Source organism: Clytia hemisphaerica, unplaced genomic scaffold (assembly GCF_902728285.1).
Source record: "Clytia hemisphaerica strain Z4C2 unplaced genomic scaffold, Clytia hemisphaerica genome assembly, whole genome shotgun sequence".
NCBI lineage: Eukaryota > Metazoa > Cnidaria > Hydrozoa > Leptothecata > Clytiidae > Clytia > Clytia hemisphaerica.
The window spans coordinates 14,744-35,838 of NW_027104293.1; the positions used below are offsets into that span (position 1 = coordinate 14,744).

Consider the following 21,095-nt stretch of genomic DNA (forward strand, 5'->3'; position numbering starts at 1 on the left):
CTAGATTCACGGGGGGTGGGGTACGGGATTTGCGATTTCCAAAATACCGAATAATTTAGCAAAAATTTCCGAAATTCCGTAAAAAAATACTTGCAATTCCGATACCGATCTTTTGGGTATTTTTCCTCGTTTTGACTAATTTTCCATCAAATTTGATTTTTCATGTATGAATTCCGAAAAAGGGGGATAAAAACTTTATAAAACCGAAAATTCGAAACAAAAATTCATGGATTTCCGATACCGAAACAATATCAGAATTCCGAAATACCGAAGGAATTTTCCTCGATTTCCGAAATTCCGAAGAAAAAAGGGTCGATTTCCGCAAATCCGAAATACCTTACGCCCCCAACATTCACTTTCAGCTAGATATTTGTGATCTAGCGACTTTTCGCCAAAGTGGCTTTTTTGTGAGTGCCTCTTTTTCAACAAACTCTGATCAAACCCTTTTGATTGGCCAAGATTGAAAAACTGCTTCAAAGGTTTATCTAAAGATCACTTGATCGAAGTATTGATTTTTCTTCGTAATTCCCAAGCTCTTCTAGGTTAGTTTTAACGTGTGAAACTTAAGGGCTCTGACCATAGTCGGAAAATTGATTTTAGTATTTTTAATCAAATCCCTTCTTAACCTTAAGAGTAATTAAGAATTTAATTTCAAAAATGACGTTATGAACTTTAAAAAGACATTAATAATATGTTGCTTCGCCTTCTTTCATAAAAAGTGCTAAGTTTTAATGGGCAATTAACCTTTTTGTTTCGAAATTTTTTCAAACTGTCCGCAAAGAATTAAACAGTTTTAAATTTTTCCGGAAAATTTTTCTAAATTAATGCATCAAAAGTTATGGCTGTTCTTCTATGAAAAATTGGGACGGAAAATTGGTCAAAAAGCACTATTTTCAAGATTTTGAAGCAAAAATAAGCTTTTAGAAAAATTTTCCGAAAAACTTATTTAAGTTCGGTAAAAGATACACCATATACCAGTGGATACCCCTTAAAACCACATACCCCTTAAAACCCACAATGTTGCATTTTTGGCTTTCATAACTACCAGATTTAATTTTATGTGGTATGTTTCACTTTTTTACAACCTCTTATAAATGTTCTTTCATAAAATACCAAATTTTAAGGATTTTAAAGATGCTAAAGTATCTTAAAATTCGAAGTTATTCAAAATTTTATCAAAAATCCCTTCAAAAAATCAGGTCTTTTGGACCTAGAAATTACACAATTGAATTTAAGGTCGTAAAACCTATACTTTTTAGATACCTATACTTATGGTAGGTATGAAAAAATCATTTTCATCTTCGTGAATAGACCCCAAAGAAAATGACAGGCCCTTAAAATTCTACTTTAAGCACTTTTATGGTGATGATCAATAAAATCTGAAAATCGACTTCTCAAAACCTGGTCATGTTGCATACCAAAATGTCCAAATTTGATGGAGATTTAGAAAAACATTAGAAACCATAGGTCAAAAATGAAGCGAATGAAGGTTTTGGCCTTTCGTAGCCGTTTTTGACGAAAAAACCACCACACCAATTGCATTATGGGCATGAAATCCTGAAAAATGAAAATATTGTTGTGGGAATGAATTTCTAGCAAGTCTTTGATCCATTGAATCACGAAGCAACACCAAATTTGTATCCATCAGCTTGAGTATCCCGTAGCAAGGGTCGGACTTTGTGGTTTTTAGCCTTATTTTTGTAGGTTTTAAGGGGTATTTTGATTTTAACACATATTTTTGAGATCATTTAGGTTACTAATGGTCTATTCATAACATATAACTTACAGTGAATCACTGTTCAAAATTGAGGAGGTCAAAGAACTTTTTGTAAAAAGTTATTCGAGAAAAACCATTTTAGTTTTAAGGGGTAAATAGCTAAAACTGCACTTTTTCACTTCCTCGTGAAAAACTGAAAACTGTTTTCTACAAAACATCACTGCTAGGGAAGACAATCATAGACAACGTACTTTCAACACAAAAAGTTTCAGCCTTACACTCCAACTAAACAATGAGATAGAGGGTACCACTTTTTATTGTGGGTTTTAAGGGGTATCCACTGGTACCGCAAAAAAATGTTCAAAATATTTTTTCTTCCCCGAAAATAAGCTCTTTGAAGTTGAAATACTCTTCTTCGCAAATGTCTTCATTTTCTTCTTCATCAAATTTTTTCATTACGTAAATCCGGCGGTTTATCAGATTGGACGCAATGCATCACGTTCTTGCTAGAGTTCTCTACTAGTGTATAAGTATAAAAATTGCAAAGCGATATAGACCCCTCTCGATTCGTAAGTTGCTAGCAAAAGTTATGAGATGAAATGATTGATGAAACGAAATTTTACGATTTCCGAGTTTGGTTCTGAATTTTTATTTCTTTATTGCTATTTTATAAAAAAATTATTTTTATCAATGTATCCTAGCAAGATCTTAGAAACTATTTTTCTTGTAACAGTAGCGTGCGACCACCTCCTTAGTTTAGCTTTATGTCTATGAGCGTGGTCGCTCGTCTCGCTTATTAAGACAAATAAATTCATTACTTACTTAAACCAACATAGCCCCTATCCACCAAGCAGTCATCTTTTTCAATCCATAGGGGGTCTACTCATTGACCAGGAATAAGAAATTTTGGAAAGAATATCCGAAACACAGGAATAATTTTTTAACTTTTCATGATAAGACGATGTTATCGTGATAATAGAGGCGGGAAAATATGGTGTTATTGCGTTATACGAAAAAACAATCGGCGGGGGAGTTTAGAAGAACTGGCAAACTCTACCGGCTGTAAACTCTTTTCGGCTGAAAGCCCGTTTGTGAATTTTCTTCGGCTTTGGGCATTTTACTTAGATAGTGATTTGTCTTAGATTATAGCATAGTCTATTTCATGATTTGATGAATAAAAACGTCACTATGATAAATACTCTTATTTCAGTCGATGGAGGTTTATCAGATTGGACGCAATGGAGCACGTGTGAGAAACCTTGCGGGGGGTCCATCGTCAACAGAACACGTGTATGTGACAACCCTCCGCCATCAAGAGGCGGATCACAATGTTTTGGTAAAACTGTGGAAACCAAAATGGAATGTGTCATGCCGTGCCCAGGTAATTATGTTGCATACCAGACGGCACACAACGTCAAAACAACGTCCATGTGACATTCATAACGTCCAAATAACGTTATTTGAACGAAGAACGTTGTGTGCCAGCTGGGATACGACATAATTTTTAGGAATGAGTGATCGAACATTCAAATAAAAATAGTCAGGAGTTATAAGCCTATTTCATAGGATTGGTGCCTCTGCCTACATGCTATTTTTTATTCCCTTTAAATGGGGGCAATGCACAAATCTGTGCAGATTTCCCTTCGAGAAGAAAGTTGAAAAAAATGGTTTTTCTATGAAACAATCTAACACATTTACAATTTATAAGACCTTAGATGTTATTAAAAGGATAATCAGATGGCTTGACATATTTCGCATGTGAAATCTTTCTATTTCGTCCTTAGCAATACATTAAAGTATTTTTGCCTAAATATTTCCCAAAGTCGAGATAATTAAGTTATAAATTTTTGACTTTTAGTAAAAAACAATAGAATTTCAACGTAAGAACCGTGTGAGAACCCATTTTCAGAAATTTTCTCGACTTTAAAATATAGCTAGACAAAAATACTTGGCTGTTTTACTCAAATCCACAGAGGTTTTTAAAGTAATTCGATTTTATACAACGACAAAAGACTTTGACCAGACGTTCTTTTCCTTAGAATCTAAAACCGACGGCTCTTGGTCCCCTTGGAGCGACTGGAGTTCATGTCCAAAGCAGTGCACCAGAAATGGTGGATCCTTAATCAAAAGATACCGACAATGCAATATGCCACCACCAATGTTCGGAGGAAAGCCTTGCCCTGGAAATTCGACAGAAGAAATCATTGGATGTTTTGATGTTTGTCCAGGTAGTTGATTATTGATTAAGGATTTAATCTGTGCTTTGTATTTTTACAGAGGAGGAGAACGTGTATTTAGATCTTGACTAATTGACCGAGAAAGACGGAAGATTCATTGTGTTTCAAGACAAGGGCTAAAGACGAATCTTCAACCTTTCTTAGGCGAGAAAAAAATAAAGCTTTAAGTTTCCGTCACATTTCGGATGATGGATTAAATTGATTGACCAATGCTTAACTATGCTCAGCAACCAAAGCTGTCAAAATTCGCAAATATTCTGCCGTACAGCCATTTTAGAATAAGTTAAAAACAAGCTGTTATATAATTTGGAAGGTTTCGTGTTTTACACGGCCTTTTTGGTCCATATCTCAAGATATTTGGCAATCTTAATTTTCAGCGGAAATATTTTCGTTTGAATGTTCAGTGAACTTTTGGATAGTAAGCCACAAGTACGGCGTAATTTTATGGGAATTTAGTTGAATTTTCTGGGATTAAAATTCCTGTATACTAACAAATCTTTTGGTGTTTTTTTGTGATTAAGTTCATTTCAAATGATATAAAACCTCTTAATGTAGCATAAATAGGTGCTAAAAACTAAATTGTCAACATTGTATTGATACGTTACGCAAATAGTAGGAAAATCACTTTATCTTACATATGTCATTATTAAAGTTTGACTCCGGTCCCATTTACTAGTTTATATTGTAAAATATAATTACAACATCTTTCTTTTTTATTTAGTTGATGGAGGTTTTAGCCAATGGTCTTCATTTACTCCATGCTCAAGAAGTTGTGGTACAGGATTCAAATCACGATATCGATTATGTAATGATCCAGTCCCTCAAGGATCTACAGCTCAAAATTGCACTGGTGCATTCAATGAAGCAAAACATTGTCGATTAGCTATTTGTGAAGGTTGGAATACTTTTAAATTCATGATATGCACCATTGCAATGTCTTCCACGGATCCAATAGCTGATTGGTTGAAAGTGACGTATTGATTAATTTTACGTCATTTACAACCAATCAGATGTTGGGTTTGTGATGTAATGTCAGAAGACATTGCAATGGTGTATTATAATATACATGGTGTCCCGAAGAAAATTCCTGTGTAAGAACACGACTTCAAGTAGAAACAATTTTGTGTGTATGTCTATAATGAAGGTCACAATATTTGAGAAAAAAAGAAAATTCCCACGAAATCCTATAGCCGCACATTGGAAGAGCTCTAACTTAGGTTTTTGTGAAATTTGTTACAAAACGGATCTACTATGAGAAGCTTAAGAGCAGTTTTCTTGAAATAGCTAGCTGCTGTGAATGGTAATTGGGGAAGCTAGGTCCCAATAGTCTCCTGCTTGCAAAATGTCAGTTTTAATCTAGTTTCTCATACCAAATTTGCATGTTTTTATGATATTTGTTACAAAACGGATCCACTATGAGAAGCTAAGGGCAGTTTTCTTGAAATACATCTAGGTGCTGTGAATGGAAACTGGGGAAGCTAGGTCCCAATAGTCTCCTGCTTGCAAAATGTCAGTCTTAATCTAGTTTCTTATACCAAATTTGCATGTTTTCATGATATTTGTTACAAAACGGATCTACTATGAGAAGCTTAGTTTTCTTGATATACATCTAGGTGCTGTGAATGGAAAGTGGGGAAGCTGGAGTCAATGGTCTTCATGTTCTCAGAATGTTGAATGTTTCAAAGGCGTTCGCTCAAGAAAACGATCATGTTCAAATCCTGCACCCAGCAAAGGCGGTGATGATTGTCTTGGATCTGCTGACGAAACTGAAATTTGCCCAAAAACTAACTGTAAAGGTATGTTAAATTTGTTACATTTGTTCCTACACGTATTTGTATAACTAATTTTTTTCAAGCCTTCAAGTGCTCTCAACTTTTTGACTTTTAAGCCTAAACATCAATTTCACTAATCAATTTCACAGTTTTTTTTTCCTATCTTAATTCATAACTTCTGGAGTGACGCCTCTGCAGTTTTTTACCAAAAACCTAGACTGGCATAAGTAATCGTAGGAGCTACATAATTCTGTTCGCTCTCCTACACAGCTCCTGTTTAAGCAAACACCCCGCACCGTGCTTGAACTCCTAACCTCTAACATGTATAATTAACAGACTGGTTTGCTAGTTTATAGTGAGGTTAAGTAAATCGACAAAATCACGACGACGAACGAAAATTTAACAGGCTAGTGAGTTTCAACCAATCAAATTTCGTATTTTCACTAGCCTATTACATTTTTCGTCCGTCGTCGTGATTATCCTTGTATGCTTAACCTCACTTATACCTAATCTGTAACACAATGTTGTTCTTAGCATTACTCTTGTCCCCCGAATAGACGGGGGGGGGGTCCGAATAAGCAGGGGGGTAGGAAAATTTTCTAAATTCTAATAAGCGGGGGATGGAATAATAAGAGGGGGGGGGGGGTAATTTGAAGACAGGTTTTTTTAAATTGATATCAATTTCAACAACAACAAAAAGACTTTAACAGATGAACACGTAAAATAAGAAGCAATACTGACAAAAAGGACAGTTTTAACAAGTTTAAGGTCTATCTACACTGTAATAAAATATTGAATTATTCGACTTTTATTAGCGGGGAGGGGGTCTTAATAAGAGCGGGCGGGGGGGGGGCTGGGCTGGATTTTTTTTTTCTTAACAATTAGCGGGGGGGGACGTCTATTCGGGAGACAAGAGTACCAATGTTATGAACACTTTAGACATTTAACAAGCGCAAAAGGCAATTAGATCGTATACACTTGAGTTTCCAATTTTTTTTCGAGTTATAGAGACGTGTTTGTAAGACTTTGTTGCCTGAAAGGACCCCAAACCGTGTTCTAGCTGTAAGAAGGCATTCGAGTTATAGAGGTTCGAGTTATGGAGACTCTACTGTACAAGAAATTCAAAATGATTTTTCTCCATCATAGATAACAAGCCGACACAATCACCAACATTGCCAGTGTATCCAGGAGATTATATACATCGTGAATGTGGTGGAGTTTCAACGAAGAAACTTGGAAGCACAGCTCCATCAGCTCTCCTTAACAATGTGTTGAGCTTTGAGAAAACGAAATTCATGACTGGTTATTATGGAGAACAAAAAGAAGAGAAAGATTCGATTATCAAGGTAATATATAAAGAGGCTGCAAAATTTAAGTCTGAATACAAATCACGTATTTACTCGAAATTGTTTTGTGCTTGTTACATGACACTTATTTCTGATTGGTTCGAATTTATTGACACTAATAAAGTTATAAGCTGTAAGTTGTAATGCAATTAACATGGGAATAAAATCACGTGAAATATTTCGCATAATCACATGTTTTGACTGTACTGATATGAATTTTACAACCCGTGTATTGATGTTTTTTCTTTGCTCAACCCATTGAGTTTAAAGGATTGGAAATGAAGTCATTTATTTCCCATTTGAAATGCATGACCTATGTAAAGTCTATTCACGATAAGTGTGCACTCTTTTTTCTTTTACCTATAACTTTTGAAGGAATTCTTCGTTCTTTATAAATTTGGTATCATTTGAAAGATATTAGTGAGTGTAACAATTTGAAATAAAAAAGTCTTTAAAAAAATTCTAAAAACGAAGATGAAAATGAAGAAGAAAAAAATGAAGATCTTGTAGAAAAGTGCTATAACTTTCATTTTCACTGGAGAGATTCTTTGATCTTAGGAGATCATCACTGTGAAGAAATTTCATTAAAATATTTATTCAATATAAAGTTATGATACAAAGTTAATAAGTGATTGACCCCAAAAAAACAGCAAAAAACTGCAGAAAACAGCGTTTTTAGACGTCAATCAGCTTATAACTTTGTTTGATATCTTTTGACTGAATGATTATTTTTGAGAATTTTTTTCACAGTGATGACGTTCGATGATTAAGGATTCACTTCAGTGAAAATGATAGTTATAGCACTTTTCTACAAGATCTTCATTTTTTTCTTCTTCATTTTCATCTTCGTTTTTAGAATTTTTTTAAAGATTGAAGAATTCCTTCAAAAGTTATAGGTAAATGAAAAAAGAGTGCACACTTATCGTGAATAGACTTTAGTTTCATACAAACACCGGATTGTCACCACATTTCGAAAAACTATAGCACGTGAAAAAGAAAGAGCTAGATTCAATCCATTATTCTAAATATTGCGCAAATCTTAAGGCGTTTAAAGAAAGGTTGGAGATGGAGATTTCTCTATAGCCCTTCAACTTTTCAATTCAATGGTTTTACTCTGTCTGATTAGGTAACCTTTTCTAACTCAAAGACTCGTTTATTAGACGAAAAAAACTCAGATAAATAGATGGTGGAGATCATGCTTCTGGATATCCAAAAAAAGGGAGTTTTCTTTTGACGACTTTCAGAATGTTGAAAAATTAACAAACAGGGCGGAGGGGAATCAAAAGATCTTGTGGGGTTGGTAAATAATCTAAAAACAAGTTGAAATGGCCTATTTATTAGGCATCTGAGTGCACTGTAGTATGAATTATATGGAATAAAACGATATTAAGGAGAATATTTTCAATTCTTACCTACTCTAATTTGAACCTCTTTTTATCAGTCACCACCAAAGAGGAACGTACTTAAGCACTTTATATAATTCGAATGTCTTTGTAGCTCAACCAAATCATACCAGTGGCGTTTTCTTGAAAAGGCGGAGAGGAACAATGGGGGCCAAAAGATATTTTTCAAATCTTATTTTACGCGCCTTAAGCTGCGGCCCAAGAGCAATTTCACTGAAATAATTTTAAATTAATCACAAAAGGCACAAAACACACCTTTTTGACCGTAGCCGCCAATTGACGCGCGGACATTTTTTGTCCGTTTTACCACCTAAAACCGTCCCAATTTTTTTTTCACACCTATAGACAATAGAAAAAGGTGTAAAAAAGGATTGGATCGAGTTTAGGGGAATAATTAGATAATTAAGTGGCACACGCCTAACCGCGCGACTACAGTCGAAAAGGTGTATTAAAATCGAATATGCGCGATTTGGAAAAAATGACATTACCCCCCCCCCAGAAAATTTTTCCCAGAACGCCACTGATTATACCTCTCGTTTGAGTTTGAATTAATGAAAATCAGCTGTATTATTGTATTGTTTAATTTTAGTATTGTTTTGAGCCATATCCACCACTTACCATTCGTGAAGCAACCAACAAAGTTAAATCGTATAACAAATCAACGGAAATTCCTAATTTCAAACGACCGTCCGTCTATGATGCACCAACTCTTGGTTTCTCAGTACGTGTTGTCAATGATGGTAAATATACGATTAAGGGATGGGATTTTGGTATTTCAGAAGTTGATGAATATATTCCTGGGAAGAATTTGAAAATGGAAAAAGTCATGTAAGTTTCGATTACTTTTTTCACTATGTTATTTATCTCTTCATACCCAGATGGCACATTATGGAGTGGTATCCGTATCAAAAATGTCCAGCGCTTACATAACAGTCGGTGGTTTACAATTGACTGGGTCGGTTTAAAAGGCAATCGGGTCGGTTTAAAAGGTGATCGGGTCAGTTTAAAAGGTGATCGGGTCGGTTTGAAAAGTGATTGGGTCGGTTTAAGAAGTAATCGGGTTGGTTTAAAAGGTGATCGGGTTGGTTTAAAAGGTGATCGGGTTGGTTTAAAAGGTGATCGGGTTGGTTTAAAAGGTGATCGGGTTGGTTTAAAAGGTGATCGGGTTGGTTTAAAAGGTGATCGGGTTGGTTTAAAAGGTGATCGGGTTGGTTTAAAAGGTGATCGGGTTGGTTTAAAAGGTGATAAGATGATTTTTTTTACGTCACTATAGCGAACAACATTCTCTTGTTGGATTAAATAAGTTTTAAGAAGACATCCCTGTGTCACAGACACGCTGGGACCCCATCCCCACTGTAAAATTGACTTTGATTATATCCCCATTCAAATTTTATTGTGAAAAATTGCACTTCAAAATCCCCACTGGATTTTTAAAGCTTGGAACAATAAAATCTCTATCCCCATTGGGATTACGATAGAAAATTTAATCCCCGTTGTGGGAAAAGTTTCACCGGGGCTGTGAGACAGGGGTGTAAAAAGGCAAAAACAGAAAAGAGTTTTTAGTTTGAATGATACTTTTACCTTCAGCACTTTGGAAATAGCAAAATATGTATTAAATTAACTTTTTAAATACAGAAGCATTTGAATTTAATTTCACCACATGAAAATTTACGACAAAATAAATTTTCTGGGGCTGAATCTCCTTGTAAAAAGATTTTTTAATTTTGATCAAATTTTCTTCTATAATAGGTTCACATATTATTCTGAGGGAATTCATCATGGATTCTTGGCAAAAGGTCAATATCAACCCGTCAAAAATTTCAAATTTGACTCCGTTGTTTTCCACAACGACACGTTATTCCATTCAACTATGCAAGGAACTGGAAAAGACATTGGTTTGAGAGGAATCTTTGGAGCTCTTGGTATCCCTGCTGATGAAGATGGTTCCATCAAAGCTCTTGAGTAAGTTGCGTGCGTAAGGTGAAATCTAGTAGACTATATTTTGACGATTTCTCAGCATGTATTAAGGGAAGATATTTCCTAGGAAAATTCTTTAAAAGTTGATAGATTTTTGAAAGATGAACAAGAAAAACGTGAAAGAAAAATTAAGATGAAAAAATAAAGGTTCAATAATCATGACATCAGTCTTGACACCAGGTCTAAAACAGCAAAAATGGTCAACTTCGAAGTGGATGTAACGTTTTGCACAATCACTATTTACTATTCCTATTTTGTTCTTATTTTAGACGTATTGGTTTCTGGAATATTAAATTCTCACCTGTCTCCGTATCGTACGATTTCAAAGTTGCCGGCATTACACGTATTACAGCTACCAAGACTTTCAATGGAATCCCTCTACATTTCGAGATTCTTTTCTACAAAGATATTGTTGCACCTAAGGTAATATTTTTTTATTTACTATTTATTTATGGAATTGATGTGACTCCCAATGGGATAATGTGATTTACTGATTGGGACTTTTTCTTACGCAATGGCGAGGTTCTAAATTTATTTTGGCGAGAAGACGTGATCAAGATTTACGTGGTGATAACGTAAAGATCCTAGGCATGATAGGTCATTTTGGAAAAAAAATTACTAAAAGCCGGTCTCCACTTGCGCGCGCTGCGATCGCACTTTTTCGATCAAAGCTTACACGCTATTGGTTAAAAGAAAACTCCGTTGGCGCGATCTGACGTAACGGTTGAAAAAAGTTGAAATGTGTTCAACTTGTTTTGAGCGCGCGCTATACTTTTTTAACGTAATCTTTTTACCAAGCAAAAAGAATTGAAGCCAAAAAGTTTGATCGCAGCGCATGCAAGTGGAGACTGGCCTTAACGCTTGCGTGATGACAAACTTTTTGTGATCGTGATGAAAGCAAATGTCGATGAAGAGGGATGCCTCTGATACTTTTGTATCGACTGAAACTGGATGTTTGGTCAGAGAAGCCCAGAGAAGATTTGCTAACTTCTCACAGAAAGATTGTCTATCTTAGAAGAAAAGAGTTCGCCAATTCTTATGTAGGTTTGTAGTTCTAACTAAATTTCCTAATGTTAGGAGAAAACATTATCTTTCAGCAGTAGCGTAGTCCAGAGGGGCGCAAAATTTGTGTAGGAGAGCAGATTCTTATGCCATTATGATTATCGATATAGATATCGAATAGATAATTACAGTGTCATAAAAATCTGCTCTCCTACACAAACTTTTCGCCCCTCTTGGCTACGCTACTGTAATTTCATATATATTTTCGTACAGATTGCATTTGGTTTTGCCTTCGATGGTGAATCATTTGGAGCAGTGATGGACAAATTGTCTGGATCAGGAGGAGCTGGTAATGCTGTGTCGACTTTCTTGAATGCTTTTGGTGTGCAGCCAGAGGTAAGGTCATAATTATAGCCTAAGGTCTATTAAAAAGCTTACAAACAATGTTAGTTCGTCCAATAGCATATCGACTGTCTTCAATGCTTTTAATAATGTACAGGCAGGTAAAGTTAAGGTTGTAGTCTGAGGTCTCAAAAACAGTAAGCGGGAAAAGTTAGTTTGATCTGTTAGTATCCCAATGTGTTATGACTTTTTTTGTAATCGAGGGTAAAAATATTTACGTTTCGGTCAACACCGACTTTTGCCAAAATTCTGAATTTGAATAATAAAGTCTTCCCATTACCAAGATTTCGAACGCAATCAAGTCAATTTCCGATATTGGCCCGATTTTAGGATTGCGAAATACTGAAATATTAAAAACGGTCGATTTCCGCAATATCGACATTTCGTTCGTCACCCACTTATCATTTTTTTTCCTGTATTTTTGTCGTTTTAATGTCTGAAAAATGAGTAACGTTTCTTTTTTTTTCCATCCAGATTGGCATTGCATATTGTCCAATTCTCCTTGGTGACGTTTCACTATCGAACAGTAAATTTACAAAACAACCTTTAGCAAGCATGTTCTCAACATCTGTTGCGGCCGGTCTCCACGCAGCTGCACAGGTATTGATTTCATTTTCACGACAATTCACAGGTTGCAAAATACCTAATTACACAATTATTACTAGTCATTTTATTAACACGAATTGAAAAATTTCGTTTTAATAAAAAAACCCCTTAATTAAAACCAGCCGTGGTGTCCTTGAAAAAGCAATAAAATTCGTGTTAATTTTTGGAGTGTTAATTTCAAGGCCGTTGAATACTTGCCTAGTAATATTTGTGTAATAACGACCGTAACCGCAAATTGCCGCGTGGGCTGTTTTACCACCCTAAACCGTCCCAGTCTCTTTTTCACATCTAAAGACAATAGTGGTAGGGGCCAAGCCTGGGATCCCGTGACAACTTTTTTACGACCTAGCCATTTTTAGTCTATTCCAAAGGACAGTATATTACACGATTTTTTTGGGAGGGAGGACGCGGACGCGGATTAGGCTCGGGAAAACTTTTTGTGACCAAAATAGTGACAACGTAGGCAAATCTGCGAGGGAAAATAATGGGTAGAGAAATAGCGTATTTTGGTAATCACGCTTTTTTCGCTCATCTTCACATCTTTCTAATATTTCATTTAACTTTTCATTTAATCATCTTTCCTGTAGCTTTCAATTCCAAAAGATTGCAAAGGTGTACCAATGTGTACCATCTTGAAGAAGCTTGTGGGACCTGGTGCGAGTTTCAAGATCCAAGGATATGTGGGCAAAGATGCGTACAGCTTGACTGCTGGATTTTATAAGATCCGCCTCTACAAAGAATTCTATATGAGTAAATTACAACTAGCCTTGACGGTATGTTCATTGTTTAACCAAAGGTTTTAAACAAAATTTCTTTTAAGTAAGTGTGTGTTCACAATCAATGGCGATCCCCTCTTTTAACATAGAGTGCAGAGGGGTTGAAGCCCCCCCTGAAGGTTCGGCCCCCCCCTGAGATTTAGCCACCACCAAAATTCGAAATAGACAGCCCCCCCCTACCAAAATACAAAAAAAAAATTTAATTTATATGCTTAAAAATTTGAACTGTCAAATCTCCGTGAATGCCATCGAAACCCTTCAGGGATCCTCACTTTGGCTTATTACTTTTCTGAGTTCTTTTTTGTTCATCTATAACACAGAAGAGAAGTATAATACCGAAAATTTTCCATAGAATATGAAGTTCACAATAAATTTATTGGCCTTGTAGGGGCCTTGTATAGCTAGAGGAAGATTTTCCTTCTATAAAAAATAAAATTTTATAAGAAAAGTAAACTGTTATTTTGAAAAAGTGAGTAGAAGACAATTCTAACTTAAGAAAATTGGAGTCTGCTAAATCGCGTGCCACGCGTGCCAGCGTGCTATGCGTGCCAGCGTGCCTACGTGCCATGCGTGCCTGCGTGCCAACGTGCCTTGGCGTGCCAACGTGCCATGGCGTGCCAACGTGCCATGGCGTGCCAACGTGCCAGCGTGCCAGCGTGCCAGCGTGCCAACGTGCCTTGGCGTGTCAACGTGCCAGCGTGCCATCCAAATTTGGCGTGCCATTAAAACTTCGGCGTGCCATCCGAATTTCGGCGTGCCATCCGAATTTCGGCGTGCCATCCGAATTTTGGCGTGCCATCCGAATTTCGGCGTGCCATCCAAATTTTTTGGCGTGCCATCAAATTTCGGCGTGCCATCCGATTTTGCCTTTTGGCGTGCCATTCAATTTCGGCGTTGCCATCAATTTTGGCGTCGCATCCGAATTCGTGCGTGCCATTCGAATTTTGGCGTGCCATCCGAATTTCGGCGTGCTCGTCCGAATTTTTACCGAAATCGGTAAAGCTTGGGGAGAAGATGACACAACTTGGACCCCCCAATATGGACCCCATTGTGGACCCCAATATGGACTCCCTCAAAATTAGTGGGAAAGCATTTTCAAGGTTATTTTATGTAATGACACTTAAATATGTAAATAATGGCATGTCACAAATCTGAGGTGTATACACCAATTTACAACAAGATGTTTTCTCATGCTCAATAGGATGCTGGCGGTGCAAATGGATAAGATTGTCATGCAATGAAACATTAAATTCTCAAGAGAGCTGTTTTCGAGATATGAAAATTGTAGTCTTTTATTATTATTTTAATATTTCATTTTTATATGAACAGAGCATTACATAACTTTAAAAGTTTTGGAGGAGATACACGTGTTTCTTCCACGCGTAAGGCAGCAGTCTACCTGTCATTTTCTTGACAAAGCAAAATCTTTTCAGCTTTATATTAATATGTTTAGATACTTAGCGTTATGCTTTTTTCTTGAGCATATGGTAATTTAAGCTGAGGCTGGACATATGCTTAATATGCTTGATCTTCTATTGTTCTAAAACAATAAATCCATTGTATTCGAGCCAGAATCCCAGCTTTGTTATGCTTATACGCGTTATGCTTATAAATAAAAAACTTAGTGTACTTTTGGATGACATCAAGTATTCTTAAGAAATTGCCAAAAATTGAGGGTGAATTTTCTTAACATGTTCTTACTTTTTGGACTTGACTATTTTACAAACATGAGAAATAATCATATTGAGTTTTGGACTTTTGAGTTTCATCCTGATATTCTTATAGAAGATATTCTTATATAAAAGCGTTATCTTAAATGCTCCAAACAACGTTAAACTACCTCCAGATGTTATGTCATTTTCAGTCGTTTTGAGCAGTTTGGAGTCTTGTAAAAGAGTAAACAAGGAAAGCACATGGCTTACTTCAGGTACCTACCGGGGGTTGGAAAGATGTCAAAACTTAATATCGAGGGGGTGTTGGAAAAATATCCTGGATGGAAAATTTTCGAAAAATTAATTATAGCGCCCCGGTTTAGGTATCCGAGAGTAGATTAAACGACATAGTAATGATGGTTCTATGTCACGAATCGGTAATGCTTGACGTTAAATCTTCTTATACGCAGATCTTTCTTCACCCTGTCTACGCTACTGTCTAAAAAATTGAAAAAGCTTTTCATTCTGGAAACCTTTTGAAAAAGTTTTTTTCTGGAATTTTTTTTTTTTGAACCTAAACTTCAAAATGGCTAAAAAACTCATGATTTTCGGTTACCGTTTTTGCCTTTTTAAATCAATTGGTCAGGAGCTGTAGCCAAAAATAAGGAGCTTAGTTAAATAGTTGTCCAAGGGCTAAAGGAATTTCAGAAGTCATCATTTTTCTTGACTTTTTCTTTTTCTTACTCCGCCATTGCCGTACCTTAACCCCGTGTAAGAGACCGTAGTAAGTGTATATTCAAAATATCGCTAAAATTAATGTTTCAGGAAAAATAAAGACTCTGAAAATTTGAAAAAGTACGCAAAATTTGGTTGTCACGCCAAAACTTGGATGGAACGCCGGAATTTGGTTGGCACGCCGGAATTTGGTTGCAACGCCAAAACTTGGATGGCACGCCGGAATAAGGATGGCAAAATTTGGTTGGCACGCCAAATTGGTTGGCACGCCAAAATTTGGATGGCACGCCAACAAATTTGGCGCACGCCAAAATTTGGCTTTGGATGGCACGCCCAAAATTTGGATGGCACGCCAAAATTTGGATGGCACGCCAAAATTTGGATGGCACGCCAAAATTTGGATGGCACGCCAAAACTTGGATGGCACGCCGGAATTTGGATGGCACGTAGGCACGCTGGCACGCCAAGACACGTTGGCACGCTAGCACGTTGGCACGCCGAGACAGTTGGCACGCTGGCACGTTGGCACGCCAAGACAGTTGGCACGAAGGCACGCATGGCACGCTGCCCCGGGGGGGCAGCTGGGCAAAAAGACCGACGGGTATGTGCGGGTCCTAAGGGTACCTTTTCCAGTATGTTTAAAATGCGCTGTAAGGGTCGGAAAAACTAGAGATGCACTGTAAGGGTAGAAATTTCAGAAAATTTTTGAAAAATCTAGATATTTTGACCAAAAATGCTAGAATTTTGACCATTTTTTGCACGAAAAGGATAGAAAATTTTGGGGAAAATGCACTCTAAGGGTATGATTTTCACTGATTTTTGCTGCACTGTAAGGGTGCAATTATAAAAGCCAATTTTTGGCCCGCAGATACCGTCAGTCCGCAAACCCAGTGCCCCCCCCGGGCACGCTGGCACGCCTAAAAACCGATGGCACGCTGGCACGCGTGGCACGCGATTTAGCAGACTCAGAAAATTGTAAACACCACATGAAAATAGCTGCGTTCTTTATTTGTCATTCATTTCAATAAACAAACTTTATCACATATCACACACCCGCACGCACACACCACAATACAAAAAAAAAAAAATGTTAGAATGGAAAAAATTTCAAACAATGCAAGGTCTTCATTTTGCATGTCCACACAAGAGAAAGAAATACCAAAATGTATATGTCTTCTTTTGAAATTCTAATCAACAAACGTCAATAGTACGACTTCATTATTACACAAACAAAATACCAAAATGTAAAAAAAAAAATTTCTTAGTTCTTGGAAAAAGTTGTTAGGTTAGCCCCCAGTCAACAGACTTAAACAAATAGCCCCCCCTGAGTAAGTAGCCCCCCCCTGATCTTAGGGAAAAAGAGCCCCCAACCGGAACTTTAGCTTCTAGCTCCCCCTAAGAGCCAGGGGGGCTGCATTCTATGTTTAATAGTTATCTACCCAAACGCCAAAGGTAGGAGAGGGCGCCACATTATTCGGAGGTTACCCGAAGGCTCCTCTTTCGATGTCTATCTACCCAAAGGTAGTTGAGGGCGTCACGGTAATAGGATCGGGTTAGGTTCCGGATCCAACCTAACTTGAAGACATGTAATGCATCATTCAATTGTGAAATCCCTGTCATATTCTTAGATTTTGGCTAATTTCATCATAGATAATCTTATAAAGTACATTCTTATTTAAAACAAGGGTGCGTAAGTTCGTCTCCATTTTTTGTCCGATCCTTTGACTGAAATATTATTGTGTTTTTCTTTTATTTCAGTTCAATTCCTCCAATACAAATCAAATCAAATTAAGTTTCGGAATCGAATTTCAAATTCCCGTCAATACTGGACACGTCATGCTGGATGGGATCAAAAGAAAAGCTCAACTCAATTTCGGTGGTATGTTATTTGGTTATATTAAAGTCGGTTAAAATAAAGAAGAAAAAAATGAAAATCTTGTAGAAAAGTGCTATAACTTTCATTTTCATTTTCTTCTTCATTTTCATCTTCAATTTTAGAATTGTTTTAATGTTTTTTTTATTTCATAAATTCTTCTACTCGCTAATCTTTCCAATGATACCAAATTTATAAAGATTGAAGTATTCCTTCAAAAGTTATAGGTAAAAGAAAAAAGAGTGCACATTTATCGTGAGTAGACTTTAGACTATGCTCATACATTACGAAGCAGTTTCGAAACACTGTGCGGGCACCAAATATTTTAAATGTTAAAAAAAAAGAAAACATTACAAAGCAAAATGAATTGAAATGCCCACTATTTTCATTGGAACGGAACTGTCTATTTTGTCTGAATTAAGGCCGGTCTCCACTTGCGCGCGCTGCAATCGCACTTTTTGGCTTCAATCCTTTTTGCTTGGAAAAAAGATTACGTCATAAAGATGTAGCGCGCGCACGAAAAAAAAGTTGAACACATTTCAACTTTTTTTCAATCGTTACGTCAGATCGCGCCAATGGAGTTGCTTCATTTTTCTTTTGACCAATAGCGTGGAAGCTTTTCTCGAAAAGTGCGATTGAAGCGCGCGCAAGTGGAGACCGGCCTTTAGTCGTCTTAGCATGCGAGACTACCACACCCCCTTCTTACAGACCCACTGGAAACCCCTCCCATTGGAAAAATTGACCAAAATATCGTCCCCAGTGGAAAATTGTACTCTAACTTTAATTTGTCCTCGCTGAAAATAATCAGATAAGCAAATTCTCACTCCAAAATATTGTGGTATATTTTCCATCTCCACTGATTTTTATGGCTAGAAAACAATGGAATTCAAATCCCCAGCCAAAAAAACCTGGGAATATCAATCCCCATCGAGTTTTAGTCCGTTATTTTTACCCCAACTGGCTGATAAAATCTCACCGGGTCTGTGAGTACGGGAAACTGATCCTTGAGCTTGATTATTTTCTTTCCATAGGTTTGATTGATCATGAGATAGGAACTTCAGCAGTGAGTGGTGCACTTTATATGCGTGGTGTATGGAAAGAAGCTTTCGGTGTGGATTGGCTATCCTTCGGTAACATTAATTTGGGGTAAGTAGCGTGGCAGTTATCTGTGGTTATGGATGTCATGACAGCTACGAAACAACTGTCTGTGTTCAAACTGGACTAGTTTTTGTAAAACCTTTGGTTTGAATTCTCTTTCTTACAGGTTATCATTAGATGCGGCCTTGCCGACGGTGGTTGCGGGATTCCAACTTGGTGCCACTGTAGAGATTGGCGTTGATTGCTATTACGCTGCTGACTTCGCGAACGACGTAAGAAAATCTTAATCCCAGGGGGGGCGGGCACTGTTCTTGACCGCTGACGGGGACGTACTGCTGGAGTTTGAAAAGTTGGCCCTGTCAGACATGAATATTTGGTAAATTCGGGACCCTGTCGGACATAAAATCAAAGATTTCCCATTTCCAAATCGTCCACAATAACCAAAAGGCGACCCTGTCAGGTACAGATGTTGAAAATTAGTAAATTTAGGACCCTGTTAGATATCTTCAGAGCCTAAAAAAGGGACCCTGACCAGCAGCACTTCATTTCGCCTAAGTGCCTCCCCCGGGATCTTAATCATGTTATAAGTTTTACTTCTAAAGCTCTCCCTTGCACTCTGTTATTGATGAGACTCAACCTTTTTCACGATCTTTTCATCTACATTTTGTAAGAACAAACTATAAGAAAATAGAGCTTCTATGACAAAAATATTAAGAACAATTTAAGAACACTAAGGCTTCGTAGACTCTAAAATGTCTAATCTCTTAGAAAATTGCACGCAAATATACTTACATATAATGGTGAAATTAAGAACATCGTTAGTTTTGGATAAGAGTTTAATCATTTACACGTTGTTTTTTTTTAAGAAACTAGTTTTACCAAGCAGCCTCAATGTTTCTTAAGAAATCGGCCTTTTGAGCCTTAAATGTTTCTTACATGTTTCTAAACTTTGTCAAGCTTAAAGGACGCATGTCGATAATACAATAGTCTAATTGACTAATCTACGGTACTTTCTTATCTTCTATATAGATTTTTTGACTTTCTCAAGTGTTTCAAACTGTTATGTATGTATATTTCTGGAACCTTGATTGGAAAGTTCTTAAAAAAAACGAATTAAAAAATGTTTTTTTCTCATTCTCAGCCTCAGCATGTTTCTTAGATGTTTCTTAGTTTTTAGGCATTCTGAGCCTCATGTTTCTTAAAAGTGTGTTTCTTAAAAAAAAACAACGTGTATTTCATCTTTCATCCTTTGCAGGGTCATTGTTTAAGTTTTGCAATCTATTTCGCTGTCGGCAAACCATCATATTTCTATGGAAAAGTCTCGGCATTAACGATTGGAAAAATCGCTCGAATGGTGGGCGGTAAGGGCGGACTTCCAGGACCAGTGGCGTCTTCTGGATTCCCGGAAGGATTAATGGTAAGTACAAAATCAGTTGACTCTCGCTAATTCGAACTCCAAAGGGGAATGTTATTTGTTCGATACACTCTTCTCGAGATGCATAAATTTATTGTTGTCCTCTTTTTCAAACAGATTTCATTGCTATGAAATTATACATTTAAACCAATTTAAATTCCCAAAAGGCAAACATTAACTCTAAAACAAAAGTACTTGAAATTCAAAATGTCTCATGAGGTGTAAAGAACACAATTATCATTGTGAATATGTAATTTCATAGCAATGAAATCTGTTTGAAAATGAGGACAACAATAAATTTATACATCTCGAGAAGAGTGTATTACATAGACATTCAAATTTTAGAAAGTATTTTAAAGAAGGTTTCTCCTTGACGGGGACTGGGAATTAGTTCGAATTACAGAAAAGATTTGAATGATAGAAGTTCGAATAAGCGAGAGTCTGCTGTATCTAATCATGTATTGTAAAATCTTTCAGAATCTATAAATTTAGGTCACCACTAACTAAAAGATATTAAAGAAAATCTTTTTCTACATCAAAGCTTATCGTAGCTTTTCAATTTCTGTACATCCCCTAACATTCTAAGCATAGTTAAAATTACTCTGTACCAGAGCGTATATCACATTTCGTTTAGTACACTCTGTGCGCATTGTCTGTTTGATAAAAATTTCCCGTGCGGAGACCTCTGCGACGAAGTATGAGCAACACTTCTCTCATCGTCTCCCCTCTCTCACCCGCACTCTATCGCAGCCCTGGGTTTGAAAAATCTCAAATGAGAAAGGACAGACCCTCTACGGCAATTAATTCAGATGAGATGGTGTTTTTATAAGATACTTTAATAATTTGTCATTTGAAGTAATAAAAATGACCCGTCCTTTAAAAAAAGTAACAGAATTGTTTTATTACTGGTTAACGACCAACCAAATCAAATACGAGCTTGTAAAAAGTCCATCTCGTTCCAATTAATTTTGAAATTGGCCGTAGATACTGTAGGGACTGTGTACAGACAAACTTAAAATACACCTTTTCGACCGTAGTTGTGCGGTCAATTTAATTATCCCCCTAAACTCGATCCAATCATATTT

General features: G+C 36.7%; 1 protein-coding gene across 1 annotated transcript in view; it reads left to right on the plus strand.

The window, feature by feature from the left end:
* LOC136817171 (uncharacterized) overlaps positions 1-21,095 on the plus strand; it is a 76,116-nt gene that overhangs the window by 1,803 nt on the left and 53,218 nt on the right. The window contains exons 3-17 of the mRNA XM_067073506.1: positions 2,928-3,098; positions 3,757-3,945; positions 4,676-4,849; positions 5,568-5,750; positions 6,873-7,072; positions 9,065-9,303; positions 10,225-10,437; positions 10,722-10,875; positions 11,728-11,850; positions 12,331-12,456; positions 13,050-13,235; positions 17,384-17,504; positions 18,530-18,644; positions 18,763-18,868; positions 19,852-20,013. Coding sequence (XP_066929607.1) covers positions 2,928-3,098; positions 3,757-3,945; positions 4,676-4,849; positions 5,568-5,750; positions 6,873-7,072; positions 9,065-9,303; positions 10,225-10,437; positions 10,722-10,875; positions 11,728-11,850; positions 12,331-12,456; positions 13,050-13,235; positions 17,384-17,504; positions 18,530-18,644; positions 18,763-18,868; positions 19,852-20,013 — 2,462 coding nt within the window. The remainder of the gene's footprint in view (positions 1-2,927; positions 3,099-3,756; positions 3,946-4,675; positions 4,850-5,567; positions 5,751-6,872; positions 7,073-9,064; positions 9,304-10,224; positions 10,438-10,721; positions 10,876-11,727; positions 11,851-12,330; positions 12,457-13,049; positions 13,236-17,383; positions 17,505-18,529; positions 18,645-18,762; positions 18,869-19,851; positions 20,014-21,095) is intronic.